Here is a 16,749-nt window from a genome sequence, read left to right as displayed (position 1 = left end):
GGGGGTTTTTACGGAGCGTAGGTAAATTTTAAAGCAGGTGATTTTACTCTACATTTGAGATATTTTTTGTTATTCCTAGTTATAGTTTATGTACCAAATGTTTTGATGCAAGGATACATCAGTCCTTTTAAAGATTTAAATGTTTAGCAACGGTATAGTAGACTCACACAGGAGTGTCTAATAATTACATCACACCAAGTTTCCCTGTCTTCCAAAATCTTTCAAGCTTTTATTGATCTTTTTTATTTATCCATTCACCATTATTAGCAAATATATTTCCGCTACTGCCTGATGAAAAGTAATGGAGGGTGTTTGTTTTTATTGTCAGCGCCATTTGAACCAACAAAAACCACATTATCCAGCTTGGCAGTGATTGGTGGAAGTGTTGGCTGCTCTGGTGCTGGTTTTAGGAGAAAGGGGAGTGCCCAGAGGGAATTACTGCTTCTGAGAAATTAAAAAGCCTCAGTGTGTTGTTTAGGTTTGACACGAGGATCCGGGCAGTTCCTTTGAGGCACAGGAGGCGAAATGGATGGACCGACCTGCTGACTGTAGCCCACGCAGACCCTCAACATGTTCAGCAGGTTGAAAAAGCTAATAGGGGCTCCGGAGCCTCCCTCAACTCCAGCAGCTGCTCCACCATCTACTCCAGCTCCAGCTCCGAAGGTAAGCCCCGATGAAGTAAAACCCTGATCTCTCTTGGGGATGTTTCAGATTTATCATACTTAAAATATTTTCTGGCAGAACTTAACCAGGGGCTATAAAAGCACTTTTTAGAAGTTTTACATGTTAAAATCAGAATGTGTTAGTGTACTTTACACAAACATTTTTGCAAAGTGTTAACTTAATGATACTATATTTACACTCATTGTCTGCAAACAGGGCCAGCGGGTTATATTAAAGGACACAATGACAGGTGACTTTTCAGTGAAAGCTTACAAAGCAGCTTGGAATCTGGATTTACTGGTGATTTGTGGTGGCCTGAGGTCAAATCGTGTGTTTGTTGTTCCAATTCTATCAATTATAATGAGGGATTTTTCTTCAATTTGGCAAAAAACCGTTACCCAGGCTTAAAGAAAAGCAGCTTTTTTATTATATTTTTGGAATTCAAACCATACAGCCGAAGTAAAAGAAAAGTCATTTAAAAATCTGCTTTACTGGCAAAAACATTTTAGATTCTTATAAGTTTTATGTGAAATCTTTTTATTTTACTTCCAGGAGGACAAGCCACCAGAAAAGAAAGATGAAAAAGTAGAGGAACCCAAAAAAGAAGCTGAAAAGGAAGAAGAAAAGAAAGATGAGCAGAAAAAAGAAGAAAAGACAGAAGAGAAAAAAGATGAGCCAAACCCAGGTGAGATGATCAGATCTCCATATTTAACATTATTTCAGTACAGTGGTAGTGATGTTATCTGTAACTGTAGTATAGAGAAATAACTTGTTTTTCCCTCCAAAAAGTATCTTTTTTTTTTTCTTTTTCTTTTTTTTAAAAATTTTACCACACCTGCATTTTCTGTGGTCTTGTGGCATGATGGTACCGAAGGTTTAGATAATTAATTAAAATACTACTAAATCAGGATATTCTGCTCCTGAATTTTGTAAAATGTTTGACTTCTTGTTTTGTTTTTCATCCGTTAAATTGTTACCATTTAAAAGCTTTTCTTAATGTGCTTTGAGTTTCTTTGAAAGTTTGGCAAAATCTCAAAGCTGGTGAGAAAGAATAGCTGCTTTCCAATCCTTTTAGACGGAGTCTGGAAAACATGCACAGCACATTAAAGTAGGCTGGCAGAGCGACTTATCGGGCACTTCTTGTATCTGAAAAACACAAGACTTTGCTTCCTACTTTTTATTTTCATGGTAACGTCTGAACAACTAAAGGAAAACATGTTGTTAATGGTTTTTTTTCTTTTTTTTTCTTTTTTAGCTAGTCTGGGGCTAATTCAGCCCAGTTTCTAGGAAAATATGATATGTAGGATATAAACTGTTTTAAGGGCAAGCCTACTGTACCTACAGGCTTCATTACCTATTACTGTCTCTTTAAAATAATAGTATAAAGTGTTTGCTTTCTCTACAACATTTTTTTAACATAGTATTGATTGCGACCCGTCTTGTACAAAATACCATAATATTACAGTTCTACAGCACTCTTCTCCACCAAGTCTACACAACTGTGACAGATTTTCTTTAGTATTGCACCTCCTACCAATGGCCAATTCAACATCGATCTTCTATCCTGTATCTTGTCTAAGCTCTCTGCTGATGGTTGACTTTTGCCATTTCTCTCGCTGTTGACTTATTTCTTTCCCTCTATTTTTTAATAGGGTCCTTTTGCGTTTCTGTGCTGTGTCGGCCATTTAGGCTTGTTCATAATGGCCTGTGTGTTGATATCATAGACTGTATATGAAGAGATGGACGGAGCCTCGACGTGACATGTAGGTTTCTGAAGAGCTGAATTGAAGTTAGAGGTAGAGGTGGAGCTGAGAGGGAGGCTTTGAGCCTGAGGGGGGATGATTAACATCGAGCAAACCAAGCTGCCTGTAGCTAAAAGCTAACCGAGATAACGGGAGCTAACGGAGGTAAGCGGACTTCAGCTACACTGTTAACCGCCTAAAACTGTGGTTGTTCTACGTTCTTCTTACTTGAAGCGGGAGATCAGGTACCTGTCAATCAAAAGGACACGCCCCTAAATATACCGAAGTTCGAGATTAAATTACTTTTAAACAGGCGAGTTAGAAAATAATTCACTCCCCCCACAGTTGTAAACTTGACCTATTAAACCTAAAATAGATTTTTGAACCAGGCTGTAAACATGTTTATTTCTGCTGTGAAGTTGGTCTTTTTAATATGGGAGTCTATGGAGATTCGCTCTGTTATCTCCAGGTCGGAGTTCGCTGGATGTCAACTATACACCCCCACGCTTACAGCCCCCCTCTCAGCTCTGCCTGTTTGCCCATGTTTGTATTTTTCGGGAGAGATGGCAATGGTAGGTTTCTGAGGAGCTTCACTTCGTCATATAAAAGATGGCTCCGTCCATCTTTTATATACAGTCTATGGGTCAGATCAGTACACCTTTACTCTTAGATTTTTGGGTTTTATAGTCTACGTAACAGTCAATAAGTGTTGATCAATCAAAGAAGACTACAATCTTCTCAAGATAAAGACCTTTGACAAGATTAAAAATATAAACAAACCAAAATCACTCTTTGTGACTTGAAAGGTGAGATCAGACGACAAACTAAAACTTGAGCTAATCCTAAAATGTGTGAAACTTTACAACTAATGTGAGATGTAAGCAACCAGTGAAAAATCAAGCTGCTTCAGCAGCTAGCATTCTTTACAGTACTTACTGCAAACATATAAAGTCACTAAATATCAGCGTTTACATGCTGGTGGAAGAATCTAATATTTTTATTCTCTGTTATTTACAGTATTGGAAATGCCCTGCTCACTAGCCAGTCGAGTTAGCATCTGGTCTGGCAAGGTCAACTGCCGTCTGTTAGCAGGAACGTAGCTGACCAGTGAGCAATCCATATAGTTGGAGCATATTGACCTGTATATGTTGTTGCTGTAAAACAAGCATTTACATTGAAGATGATTATATTATTTAAACTTTTTTGTGAAAAGCACAAGAAGCCAGAGCGAATTACATATTTTGACAGACTGATACTGATACACACTGATTTGTCAGCAGTGAAAAAAAGCGACTAAAATCCTGAAACAACAATAGTGGTTAGTTTTCAACTCCACTAATGCTGCTGTGTAAAACCTTGGACGTGACTCCGTGGTATAAATACTAGCTTGAGGTTGCAAAATGTCGGTTTTTGGGAGAGAATCTAACAATGAAAAAATAGATTCAGGTGATGTTTTACATGTAAAGGAGTATTACTTTGTTTTTAGGTCTTGGGTATAATCTTAAAAAAATTGTGCTTGTGCTCATATTAACTAAGAAATGTTGCAAAATTTGTATTCCAGCTCCAGCTGCCCCTGCTTCAGCAGCACCTGCACCGGCTCCAGCAGCACCTGCACCGGCTCCAGCAGCACCCGCACCGGCAGCAGCTCCAGCTCCAGCTCCAGCTCCAGCTCCTGCTGGTGCGGCACCAGCCAATCCAGAAGGAGGTGAAGGGTAAGGATGCTTATCATTAAGTTTGTGCTCCCCATCAGCGACTTGCAGCGTCCAATGGTAAGCAAACGTATGATAACGCATTTAGAGCTGACATTTACAGTTTTTAATATGCATGTAAAGTTAAATATTTTATGACAGTGCATTTATTTTTGACTTGACTGGACATATTAACTGCTGGAGGAGACATTTATTCTGTATTAAATAATGCATCAACAGGGCATCAATGAATAATGGCAGAGTTTAAAAATAAGGCTTCATTTTTCTAAATATCGAGTGGCACATGGTAAAAAATTACACAGATATCAGTACTATAATGGATGAATGCTGAGTTCAATTTGAGGAAACCGTTTTGGTACCATTAGTAACGTGCAGTCAAAATCCCAATGGCTCATTTGCAAGAAATACTAAACTGAGGTAAACCCCAATAAAAAGCTGCACAAAAATGGGACTTATCCCTTCAAAATGGAGATATGAGGCTGATTAGAGGAATATGGACTAGGCATGATAGTCAGTGACTAGTTTAGTCTTTTACATGAGTGATGATAAGGAATGTGTCCGTAGTGATTAGGCGACTTGCATACCGTCTTACCGGGATCTAATGGGATGCTATCAGAATGTCAGTGAGACTGGATAAATGTTGCCGCAGGGTGACGAAAAATGATGAAGATTAGGGAAGTCAAGTCATTCGGTAGCAGGATTAGATGAAGCCCTTTTTACACTGGTCAAAAGAATTAATAACACCTGCTAACATTTGATTTTTTTAGTGCGAATGAACTGTGCTTAATTGGTTTTCTGCTATCTGGACTTCACTGGATTTACACTATTATTAAAGTAGAAGTCTTATGTTTTTAATTTCTCCCCAATGTGAGCTCAGCATGGCATCAATGAGAACATAACACCTGGGTGCAGATGCTAATTTTCACTAAGGATTTTCTGGTATAGGCTAAAAGAATGGTCGCAGTCTCTTCAGTTCATGTTGTCATGATACCCCCGTACCCTGTGGTGGAGATGTTCACTGGATCACAAAGTTCTAGACCTCAGAACACTACCAATAAACAAAGTACTGCAGGCAATTGAAAAGAATTTATTTTTTCTCAAAACCTGTTTAAGATCACTTATATATCGTATAGAATGGTTTATATAACTCTTTTCAAGGCCCCCAAAGCACTTCATATTGAATCCATTATTCCTTGACTCCTCATTAATACTTTTGGTGGTAAGCTTAGCTATAGGGCTGGGTGATATGACCAAAATCTCATATCCCGATATCGCTCATTTTATATCCTCACAACGATATACATAACGTTATAAAGCTGCCTGCGATGGACTGGCGAGCTGTCCGGGGTGTACCCTGTCTTTTGCCCAAAGCCAGCTGGGATAGGCTCCAGCTTCCCTGCGACCCTGAATTGGATAAAGTGGTTTAGAAAATGAATGAATGAATGAATGATATAAAACTGTTTGTTTAATTTTGTGTCAGTCATCAGTTATGTGTCAGATGTGCAACAGCAGCAGTGACCTCCTTCCATCTGCGAGAACTATGGCCATATGACGTTTTACGGGTAAATGTCTGTTGCAGCTTTTTCCCTGGAGTTTATTATGAGCTTTCGCCTCCACTTGACGCTGCTTTTGCTCGTTGACTCTATTCTTTATTCTGTAATCTTTATCCTGATTCTTGCGCAGGTGATAAAATGAGTTAGTTGTGTCGAAGTCCGTTGTTGGGACTGTGAGCTAGTCTGTTGTCGGTTCCATGTCTGTCTTTTTATATCCAAACCGCAACCATGCGAGAGAAATTTCTCCTCTTTTATGAACAAGCTCATCAGTTTTGGTTGACTGGTCATCTTTTAGTGACTCATCCTGCTCTGAAACATGTCTGCTACCGTCTTCCTCCATGTTTCTTCAAATATTGCAGCATGTATGCCATAAATTTCTGCTGTAAAGCACATTATCTTGGCCTCATATAAAATTCTAGACATTTTCTATTATCCAAATGATATATATTGTCATATCGCCCAGCCCTAGTAAGCTTCATGTGTAGCCACAGCTGCCCTGCGGCACAATGATGGAAACGCACCAACTACCTCTCCAACCTCAACATTCGTTCACTTGCACTGCCGATACGAGTTACGGAGGGTAAAGTGTCCTGTCCAGTGCAACAATATTTGTTTTTATAGCTCTACTAATGACCCTTAACTGCAATAATAAACACAGTACAAAGTTACATTATTATGAAAAAGTAGCTAAAATATGGATAAAATTTTATGTATATTTGGCCCAAGAAAGGGAGGATTAACAAGTTTTTAAAAATGAATGAAATAAGGTAAAAGTTGAAAGAGTGCGGTGTTGAACAGGCTGTGCATGGATGAGTCAGAAATGTGCAAAATGATTTCCCTGAATTGTTACTGGAACCAGTTGCAGCTATGTGTTGATGTGTTTTTGAATGTGTTGCTGGGAAGGGCTTTGAAACATTGAAACCTGATGGCTGGAGTTGTTTGTTTCTTCCAGCACTAGGAGTTGAGTCTTGATTGATCTTCCATGCACTGGAAGCCGTTCAGCTTCTCTGCTGTAGAACTTGCTGCTGCTGCTGCGTATAAGACAGACCTCTTCACTATCTGTACTGAAAACCCACCCCTTCTAACTCACCTTTGACCCTGCTGGACAGTTGATTTTATTGTTTTAGTCAACAATTAGGGAATTTTATTTCTTTTTATCTGAGTTTGTCTCAGTGTTCAGCGAGGGATTGTTATCCATATCCACCTCTGCTCTTGTAGGTCGACTCATTGCTGTCATGGTGGGGTCATCTGCAAACCTTTCTGTGGTGTTAAGTGTTTAGATCCAAATACCAGAACTAAATACTACCAGAGGGCTTGCAATAGATAAGTATCAAGGACTGGATGGAGGCCGTGTACGAGAACAGACCAATGACTCAAGGCTTTGCAGACATGCCTCTGAAATGCTGCAGTACAGCCCAGTGTAAGAGTCTTATAAAGGGTACTTTTCTTAGTAAAGGCTAAAAGTAAAGTTACGTTGGGAAACGCCTCTGAAAGTAGCAAAGAACAACTAAATCCTTTTGGATTTTAGGAAACCGACAGACCAGCATCTGTTGACTAAGTCAACCAGTGATCAGCTGCTATATAAATAAACTTGAATATCATGACCCTGCTTGTGCTTTGTCCATTTCAGCCGCTCCTAACACCTTTTCATATCAGTGACCTACATAAGCTGCAGAACACTTTAAACAACATGAGCTTGCTGTACATTATTAATCATCTCTACAATATGAGATGTCTGGATATCCTTCAGTTTTGCTGCTGAAGCATCAGCCAGTGTTTCAACATGTGACTCCTAAAGTAGGAAAGGAGATTAGGAGCTTAGCAGTGCTTGTGGCCGAAAAGGATCTGGGATAGCATTCACATGTTAGCAACAGAAGATTGCAAGGAATTAAGTGTTCTCTGTAGACAATGTAGATGTTACAAAGGTGATGCCTACAGCACATACAGATAAAAGTAGAAATATAAACTTGCTAATTCCTGGTCACCAAGTATAATTCTTCATTAATGTCTAACTATCCAAGTCCTGTCTGCTGTGCATGTATTCGTCTCGTGTTTGGTATTCTTCCTTCTATTTTCTATTTATTTTGTGTGTTATCTTCCTGTTTTATAGAGAGGAGCCCCCTCCTCCTCCACCACCAGTGGTGTACTCCCGCTATGCAGATGACACCCTCAGAAATGTTGTCAAGCTGTTAAGAGAGCGAACACAGACGCTAAAAGAGAAAGCCATAGACCCCTATGCCACATCTCCAGAAATCACTCCACCCGTCAGTAAGTTTGGACAGAAAATTAAGTTACGGGCTCGACACACAGGGGGCAACATCGCTTATTCTCTATCCATTTCCTATGGAAGCTGCGGGATGAGGCGAAAAATCCCTGCCATTGTTTAGCCAAGCAACAGGTTTGTGTGAAATGATCCCTTGTTCGCGTAGACGTGCACAAGAGGTGTTCAACAAGAAAGTTGTAAAATGTTCAACTTTTGTCTCTGTTGCGTGGCACCACAACAATCAGCGAGGGTTTCATTAGCTGCGTTCCCGTTAAATCTTTTTGCAAAATAAAAGCGATATTTGTAAATTTTAACAAACAGTTGCGATTTGCAGGTGCTTCCATTGGAAAGTGTTTAACGCATCAGCCTCAAGTCGTAAAATGATTTCACGAGGCTTATGCAAGGCAGGCATGTAGCGTTATTTTGTGGTTTTCTGTTTCCTGCGGAGAATTTGCTTGGGACTTTCAAAACTTTTCTCCATTTTGTTTTCTAAAACTCTGAAATTTACTGTTGTTTGTTTTGTTTCACATCGCGCCATCTTTACCAAAAATGAACTGGTCGCGACCCCCCACGTCACAACCAGGGACACGTAAATGCGAAACGAGTGTTTCCATTACACTTTTGCGATATGTTTCTATAAAAATGTCTAAAAAACCACATCATCAGAGCGTAGAAACTTTTTAGCGATATTTAAGACTTTTTTTTTTTTTTTTAATGTAGATGTTTCCAATGGTGTTTTTTATTTAGATATTTGGTTTTTGCACAATTCTAGGTGTAATGGAAACGCATTTAGTGACTGTTCAAGAAAAATGTGAATTTTTCTGGATCGGCATTGAGATCTGACATCAGGCAATATTTACCAGGATGTTAATTGTTTTTAAAATAGGTTGGTTGTTTTGTTTTCTTTTGACGTAGAATTAACAGCATGATTTCTGTAAGTTTGAGCAAAATCTCCTGACTCGTCGTCCTTCATGCGTTATCGGTCACGTCCTGCAGTAAAAATGCCAAGATTCCCTCCAATATCAAAACCAACCAAATTTCTTGGAGACAAGCAATCTGAGAATGTGACGTGAGACACTGCCGCTGTCTATGCTGTTTGTCGCGTCCCGTGACTTCAGTTTCACCCGAGTTGCAATGAATTTCGCCTGTCGCTGTCGTTTGTCGCTCCCTGTGTCAAACCCCATAACACAGATCGAGAAAAGACACAAGTATTGCACTCAAGCTACTTAACCCGTCTTTCTCTTTGCTTGTCAGCCCCCATTTTTAAGAAGGATGATTACATCAGACTGAAAGAAGAGGAACGGATAGTTAAAGAAGCAGAAGACAAAAGGAAGGCAGAAGAAGCTGCCAAAAAGGCAGAAGAAAAGAAGAAAAAAGACGAAGAGAAGAGGCTGGAGGCCGAGAAGAAAGCGGAGGAAGAGAGGCTGGCAGAGGAGGCCAAGAAGAAGGAGAAAATCCTCCCGGAGATAAGTTGCTCCTGCTTCGATGTCCTCTTCCGTCCAATCGAGGAGAAGATGGATAATGTCCTGGGAAGCACCATTGATCCTTTGGGTCAGGTTCATACTGGACAAGTAAACCAAAGCCAACTGCAAGTGAAAGACTTCACATCTTTCTTTCCGTCTTTGCTTAGATCGCCGATATATCGCCTGGTTGACGGTGGTAGCGGTGGCGTTCAACTACAACGTTTGGTTTTGCACCGCCAGGCTGGCCTTCCCTTACCATAACGATTCCGTCAATCCATACTGGATCGCTTTCGACTTTCTATCCGACTTTGTGAATGTTATTGACATCATGGTTTGGCAACCTCGACTGCAGTTTGTCAGAGCGGGAGACATCATTGTAAGTTTGAGAACACTGCGAAGGGCTTGGATTTAATGTGCACATACTATAAGGTACCTGATGGGCCAACTGCATTTTTACATCGCATAACAATTTAAAACCTTCTCTTGCAGAAAGACCGAACGTTGACCAAGGTACACTATCGGAAATCGCAGAAATTTAAGGTAAGAATGTCATAATTAGTCCACAAGTGAAATCTAAGTTTTCCTACATCCGTGAGTCTTTACACTTTGCAGATTGTCAATAAAAAAAAGGAAAGCTCCTAATTTTTTAAAGATTTCTTATCATTTTAAGTGTTTTGGTTTGACATCTCTTCCATTAATTCAGTTTATTATAAAGACAGCAGGCAACGAAGATCATCTTGAAGCATTTAAAAGATAAGTAAACAAATTTCAGTTCGGTTGACTCCAACTCAATCCAGTTCGGTATAAACCAGTGCATACTAATTTATTCATTTGATTTCGTCAGCTCAGCCCAATTAATCCATTTTAACTCACTTTGTTTCAGCTTATTTGCATTTGTGGAAAGTTGGATTTAAATCCAATGTGGTCCAATTCATTACAACTCATTTAAACCACTTTCACTCCAGTTCAATATAAATTGGTCCAAACCAATTCATTTAGTTTTGTTAGAATCAAAATCAAACCCCTTTGATCTAAATTAGGTCATTTTATTTAATTTGTTTTAGGTTATTCATATTTTTAGAAAATTAAATTGATATTTAATTTAGTCTAAGTCATTATAAATTGTTACAACCCAATTCACTTTAAACGCAGTTTAATACAATTTATTCCCTTTTGTTTAATCCAATTTAGTCTAAAATCAATTCAGTTTGATTCAGTGTCTATATTTTTAAAAAGATCAATTCAGATTAATGCAGTCCAGTTCATTATAACCTTTTTTCATCTAATTCACTTAAATTCAACATAAACAAGTTCAAACCTATTTAATCTTTTTTATTACTATCAAACTGAGCCCAGTTCAACCGAAATGACTACAATTTCATTTATGTTTTAATTAAAAATAAACTTTAATTTAGTCCAATTCATTAGAACTCTGATTCTCCCTGTTAATTCCGGTTATTATAAACTTATCCAATATAGAAGTTTCCTTTTTAATCCAATGTAATTTAACTCGGTTCATTACAACCAGATTCCTTCTATACACTCTGGCGATTTAGGAGAGCTGACCACGACTCCCCTTAGAGATGTAAATCCAGCTCTGTCCACCATTCTGTAAATTAACTTCTTGCTTTCTCCTCCTGCAGACTGACATCGTCAGCATCCTCCCGTTTGACCTTCTCTGTCTGCGCTTTCAATTTTCTTCAATGTACAGACTCAACCGCTTCATCAGGGTAAGCAGGCAGATGATGCTGTGTGGTATTCATCACCTAGACGCCACGTGTCCTGCTTACCTCCTAACAGTGTGTGTTTCTGTGCTGTAGTTTGACTCTTTCTTTGAGTTCAGTGACCGACTTGAGAGCATCATGGCCAAAGCTTATATATGGAGGTGAATAATGCATGAATTTAAAAAAAAAAAAAAAACCTCAAATTTTCATGCTTTATCTTATGCTGTTTATCAGTTTTATTTAACTCTACTTGCTTCTGTCTTTCATATGATGCAGAGTTGCCCGTACAACAGGATACCTGCTCTACGTTCTCCATCTCAACGCCTGTGCCTTCTACGTTGCCTCCGTATACCAGGGTCTTGCAACAACTACATGGGTGTACGATGGAGTTGGATCAGCGTATGTATTTTTTTATATATACGCTTTACTTCTTTTTTGGGAAGTTTGTGACAGAATCGTAAAACTCTTTGGTGCTGAACATAATGCGAACAACAGCAACTTTTAATTAAATATTGATTTATTTATTCATTCATTGATTTTCCAAACCACTTCGTCCAGTTCAGGGTTGCAGAAAAGCTGGAGCTTATCGCAGCAATTAGCAGGCGAGAGGCAGGTACACCTTGGACAGGTCGCTAGTAGGCACCAGAGAGACAAAAAAAAACCCACTCACACTCACTCCGAGGGACAATTTTAAGATTTAGCCATTTAACATGCAAGTCTTAGTTAAATATTCTGGTATATCAAATGTCTGTTGATTTTAGCTTTGGATCTCTAAATATGTAAATGGATTCACTGCAGTTTCCTCTTAAAGATGGACAAGGAACAATCAGCCAGCTAATCGGCCAATCACATGGCAGCAACTTTAATCATGTAGACAACTTGCTTAAGAACAGTGAAGAAAGAGGATTGAGATATTTTCATACTCAACCATCACGTGTTTACAAAGAAGGTCTGAAAAAGAGAAAATATCCAAAAGAGAAGCAGAATGTCATGTTGATGTCAAAAGAGACTGGACAGATGGTTGGACATGGTAGAATGGCAACAGGAAGTTAAATAGTTTCAACTTGTTTCAACCAAGATATGCAGAATAGCATCTCTGAAGATACAACACGTCCAACCTTGTCAGGTAAGAACAGGAAACCAAGACTACAACCCCAACACACTCACCAAAACTGGACAATGGTAGATTCTATGGTAGCCACATAATTTGGCTCAAACAACATGATTTTATGGAAGCATCCTGCCTTACATCAACATTTTAGGTTGGGGAGATTTTTACCACCAACATGACATTCTTTAACCATCACAGTTCCCGAACATGTCCTTCCCTTCATGACCACAGTGTAGCATCTTCTGATGGAAACTTCCAGCAGGATGATGCACCATGTCACAAAGCTCCACCATGACGATATTTGGCCTCCACACTCCCCAGATCTACATCCAGCAGAGCAGCTTTGGGTTGTGGTGGAACGGGAGATTCTCACCATGATGTGCAACAGCTGCGTGATGCTTCATGTCAATATGGAGCCAAACTCTGTGCTTCTGGTTAAACTGACAGCCAATTTCCTCTCATTCACAGGTACCTCCGTTGTTACTATTTTGCCGTGCGCAGTCTGATCAACATCGGCGGTCTCCCGGAACCTGTAACTGTCTTTGAGATCACCTTTCAGATGGCCAACTTCTTCATTGGTGTCTTTGTGTTCTCCAGTCTGATTGGACAGGTAGAGATGTTTGTTCAGAACACGGCTGTCATGAAAGAGTCAGATCTTCTCTCCTCCACACTTGATTCCTCTCTTGGTCAGATGAGAGACGTCATTGGTGCAGCGACAGCTGGTCAGACGTACTTTCGGGCATCGATGGACGGCTGCGTCGAGTACATGAACACTTACACCATCCCCAAGCTGGTCCAGAACAGGGTCCGAACTTGGTACAACTACACCTGGGCTGCTCAGGGAATGTTAGGTGGGAAATTGATCCTGCTCTTTTCCAGTTATGATTAAATTAGAGACAAAGTTCTGCTGAAAGACACTAAAAGATGCTACCAGATTACACTTGTCCTCTTCAGATGAGTCTGAGCTCCTGGACAAGATGCCTCTGGTGATGAGGATCGCCATTGCTGTGGACATCAACCTGGCCACCTTCCAGAAGATAGCTCTGTTTCAGGTGAGCCAGCATCTCACAAAGAAAGAATGGAAGCTATAAAAAAGCATCCCCTCCATTTTTCTGACATGAAGGATACACAATAAATAAAGAAATAAATATTTAGACCCTCTCAAATCATTCATGTTGCAGCTTTATTCTATAATAATAATGATTAGTTGATACAAGGGATTAGAGTCTTTACTGGAAACCTCGATTCTTCTTGGAAATGATGCATCAACTTTGTTACACCTGGATTTGGAGATTTTTTTGCCTCCTTCCTCAGCAGATCCTCCCAGATCTGTCAGGTTGAATTGGGAATGCTGGGATTTGTGTGTTCCTAAGCAACACACTGGGTTATTGTGGCCTTGTGCTTTGGGTCATTGCTGTGTTGGAAAGGTGAACCATTGGTCCAGTCTGAAGTCCCGACACGCTGGACCAGGTTTTACATCCAGGGTATTGGTATATTTTCCTTAAACTAGAACCAATCACCCAGTCCCTGTAGATGATGAACCCCACAACATGATGCTACCACCACCATGCTTTGCTGTTGGGATGTTATTTGACAGGCAATAAGAGGCACCTGCTTTTCTCAACATGCACTGATCAGATTGTTTCATCAGACCACAGCATGGTGGTTCTGTCAGTCTGGGAGTAGAGGAAGAGTCCTCCAGAGTCCTGATTGTCTTCCTTTCATAAGACCTCCGTTATCTTGATAATATAACAAGCGGCAGAAGTTTGTAGCCTAACCTCGGTGCTGTTTCTGAGCTCCTCAGGCAGTCCCTTCAGCTGATAGCTTAGTTTTTGCTCTAATATGAGCTGTGATGCCCGATGAAGACAAGTATGTTCCTTTCCAAATCAGATCCAATCAGTTCCATCCCCAAACAAGTTGTAGAACCTTCTCAAAGATAAATGGACAGCAGCAAGCGTTAGGGTCAGTGTGATCAACGAATTTCTATTTGTTTGTGTTGTCATCACAGGAAGCTTTGAGTAGATCGATGAGGAGACAAATCCATCTGAACACTGAAAATATGAAGACAGTATTTGATCAATAATCTCTTTCAGGGCTGCGACCAGCAGATGTTGGTTGACATGTTACTGAGGCTCAAGTCCATCATCTACCTACCTGGAGACTTCGTTGTGAAGAAGGTGATTCCTAATCCCATCATAGAAAAAGGAAAAGTAAAAACTGACAAGCAGGGTTTGACGGTCTGTGTGTGACACTGACCTCTGCAGGGGGACATCGGTAAAGAGATGTACATCATCAAAAGCGGAGCGGTGCAGGTGGTGGGAGGACCCGACAACAGCATTGTGTTTGTCACACTCAAGGCCGGCTGTGTGTTTGGAGAAATCAGGTAACTCAACACACTTGCTTTCCATGTTTGAGCAAAACTTGCGATCCTCTTCCACATGAAGATGCAGGCAGATAGTGTTGAAAGGTTGTGTGACCTCTAGTGGCCATTAGATTAACTGCGTGCAAAATATTCAAACAAGTTTCCATGACGATGGGACTAGTCTTGTGGAGGTAGCAGGAGTTGTGCTGAAATAAGCACCCTTCCAGGCAGAAGTAGGAGAGGATGCATGTTGTCTGGATCTGTCAGAACAGGGTTTAGTTTAACATATCTGACTTGATGATCTCCTTAATGAAAATACCAGAATGTTGCTACATCGACAAACAGGTTGGTGGAGGCGGTAAAGAGTAGCGAAGATTCAGAATCTTCTTGTTTGATGTTCAGTCAGTGTAGTAAAGAATACAAAGTGTGTGGTATTTCAGCACATTTGATGTGAATGGTGAGAAAAAAGAATACATTTTAACTAGGGCTGTGATATGTTTTCATCCCGACTTGATTTGATTCCGATTTTTCTGGGTGCAGATTCGATTTAAATTGCGATTCTCATGATTCCTCGATATTGCTGATATTTTTTTTTTTAGACTAAAAACAATGTGCAAAACCTTTGTACTTGTCATTTTACTTGATTTAAATTAGGAAAAAACAACACAGTAGCCAGACCATCATTATGCTGCTATAGTGCCCAAGAAGAAAAGTAAAAAGATACAAAAAATATATATATATATATAAATTACAAAAAATTTATTATGGATTATTTTTATTTATTTGACAAAAAAAAATCAATTTTAAAATTGTGGAGCAATTTTTCCCAATCTTTTTCCATTAGATTTTCCCTACTTATAACCCTCATTGTGATCCTTTCAGCTGCTTTGCCATGGTTTTAAATTCTAGCTATAAACAATTTATTACTGCCGACGTCACCATGACAACCTGTAAAATAACGATTAAAATGTATTTCCTTGTGTGTTGATACCCACCATAGCTTGCTGCAGTCTGCAAAAGACGGAGGAAACAGGCGCACTGCTAATGTGAAAGCACATGGCTTTGCTAACCTCTTTGTTCTGGAAAAGAAAGACCTGTTTGACATCCTCGTCCACTACCCGGAGTCTCAGAAAGTCCTGGCCAGGAAGGGCAGGTGGGTCTCGTGTCTGTGCAACAGTTCAAAATGGTCCAATACATTTCTCAATGTGTGTGTGTTTGATTATTACAAAGGCAACTGGTTAAATCCAAAGTGGCAGCAGGAGCAAAAGCAAAGGAAGAAAAGCAGAAAGGTGCGACTCTGTTTGGACAAAAACCACCGACACCAAAGTTCCTGAAAGCCTTTGGAAACTTTGGCAAAGGAGGGTTCCTGGAAAAACTGAAGGTAGCAGAGGCACCAGAGCTGGGCCGGGTGGTTCTGGTTGTTTAGAAGCACTAATGTCTTGTTCTCTTTTATTCACAGAAAGCTGCAGAGGAGCAGAAATAAGAACCAAGGATCATCGAGCGCATATGTGCTGCTTTTTTGTGATCATTTTCTGGTATTTTACCACACATCTTTACACTTTAGTATCTGTTAACATTATTTTGTCTCTTAGAATCAGAAATGTTTGTTCATAAACCTGTATAGAGCTGGATTTTAATGGTCCGTGTTGTAAATTATGCATCGTTTTTCATATAAATCTAAATGTTTTATAAAGCAAATCCTTGTTTTTATTGATGATAAACATTGTTTTATTGGCTGGAGTTCCTTCTGCAGCAACGCAGCGTTGAATTCGTTAGGAGGAACTGGAACAGCAATACTCCTGACTCAGGTAAAGGGCGCCACCTGCTGTGCAACAGCAGAACTTATTTAGGATTTAAACGGGGTGGAAGATGTCAACGTTACAATATAGAAGCAGCGAGTTTAGTTCAGAGTGTCTGAAGCATCAAGTATTTATACGTACATCTCTGGTACAAGCTGGTTCCCAGAATGCATGCTGAGGAAGTTTAAAACAAGTGTATGAAAATGTGTGTGTGTTAATATAGAAATACGTATGTGTGTATATATAATGTATAAATGTATGTACATGCTTACATACATACTATTATTAGTGTTTACTAGAACAACTACTGATCAAGACAAAAGTGTCCAATGTTGTCTGAGACTAAAAACAGCAGCACAC

General features: G+C 39.7%; 1 protein-coding gene across 1 annotated transcript; it reads left to right on the top strand.

Moving 5' to 3' along the window:
• Positions 1–570: 570 nt before the first annotated feature.
• Positions 571–16,073, top strand: cngb3.1 (cyclic nucleotide gated channel subunit beta 3, tandem duplicate 1; the record flags this gene model as incomplete). Its single annotated transcript, XM_079259600.1, has 18 exons — positions 571–663; positions 880–913; positions 3,967–4,117; positions 7,778–7,935; positions 9,185–9,481; positions 9,561–9,769; positions 9,883–9,933; positions 11,037–11,123; positions 11,214–11,278; positions 11,394–11,516; positions 12,697–12,838; positions 12,920–13,079; positions 13,183–13,280; positions 14,322–14,405; positions 14,493–14,611; positions 15,591–15,743; positions 15,821–15,971; positions 16,050–16,073. The coding sequence occupies 18 exons, from the start codon at positions 571–573 to the stop codon at positions 16,071–16,073; spliced, it is 2,199 nt and encodes a 732-aa protein (XP_079115726.1).
• Positions 16,074–16,749: the final 676 nt, after the last annotated feature.

The sequence above is a fragment of the Telmatherina bonti genome (genome assembly GCF_933228915.1).
Source record: "Telmatherina bonti genome assembly, chromosome: 20".
In the NCBI taxonomy this organism is placed as follows: Eukaryota; Metazoa; Chordata; class Actinopteri; order Atheriniformes; family Telmatherinidae; genus Telmatherina; species Telmatherina bonti.
Note: the sequence above shows the minus strand (reverse complement) of the source record. Positions and strands in the feature narration are given on the sequence as shown.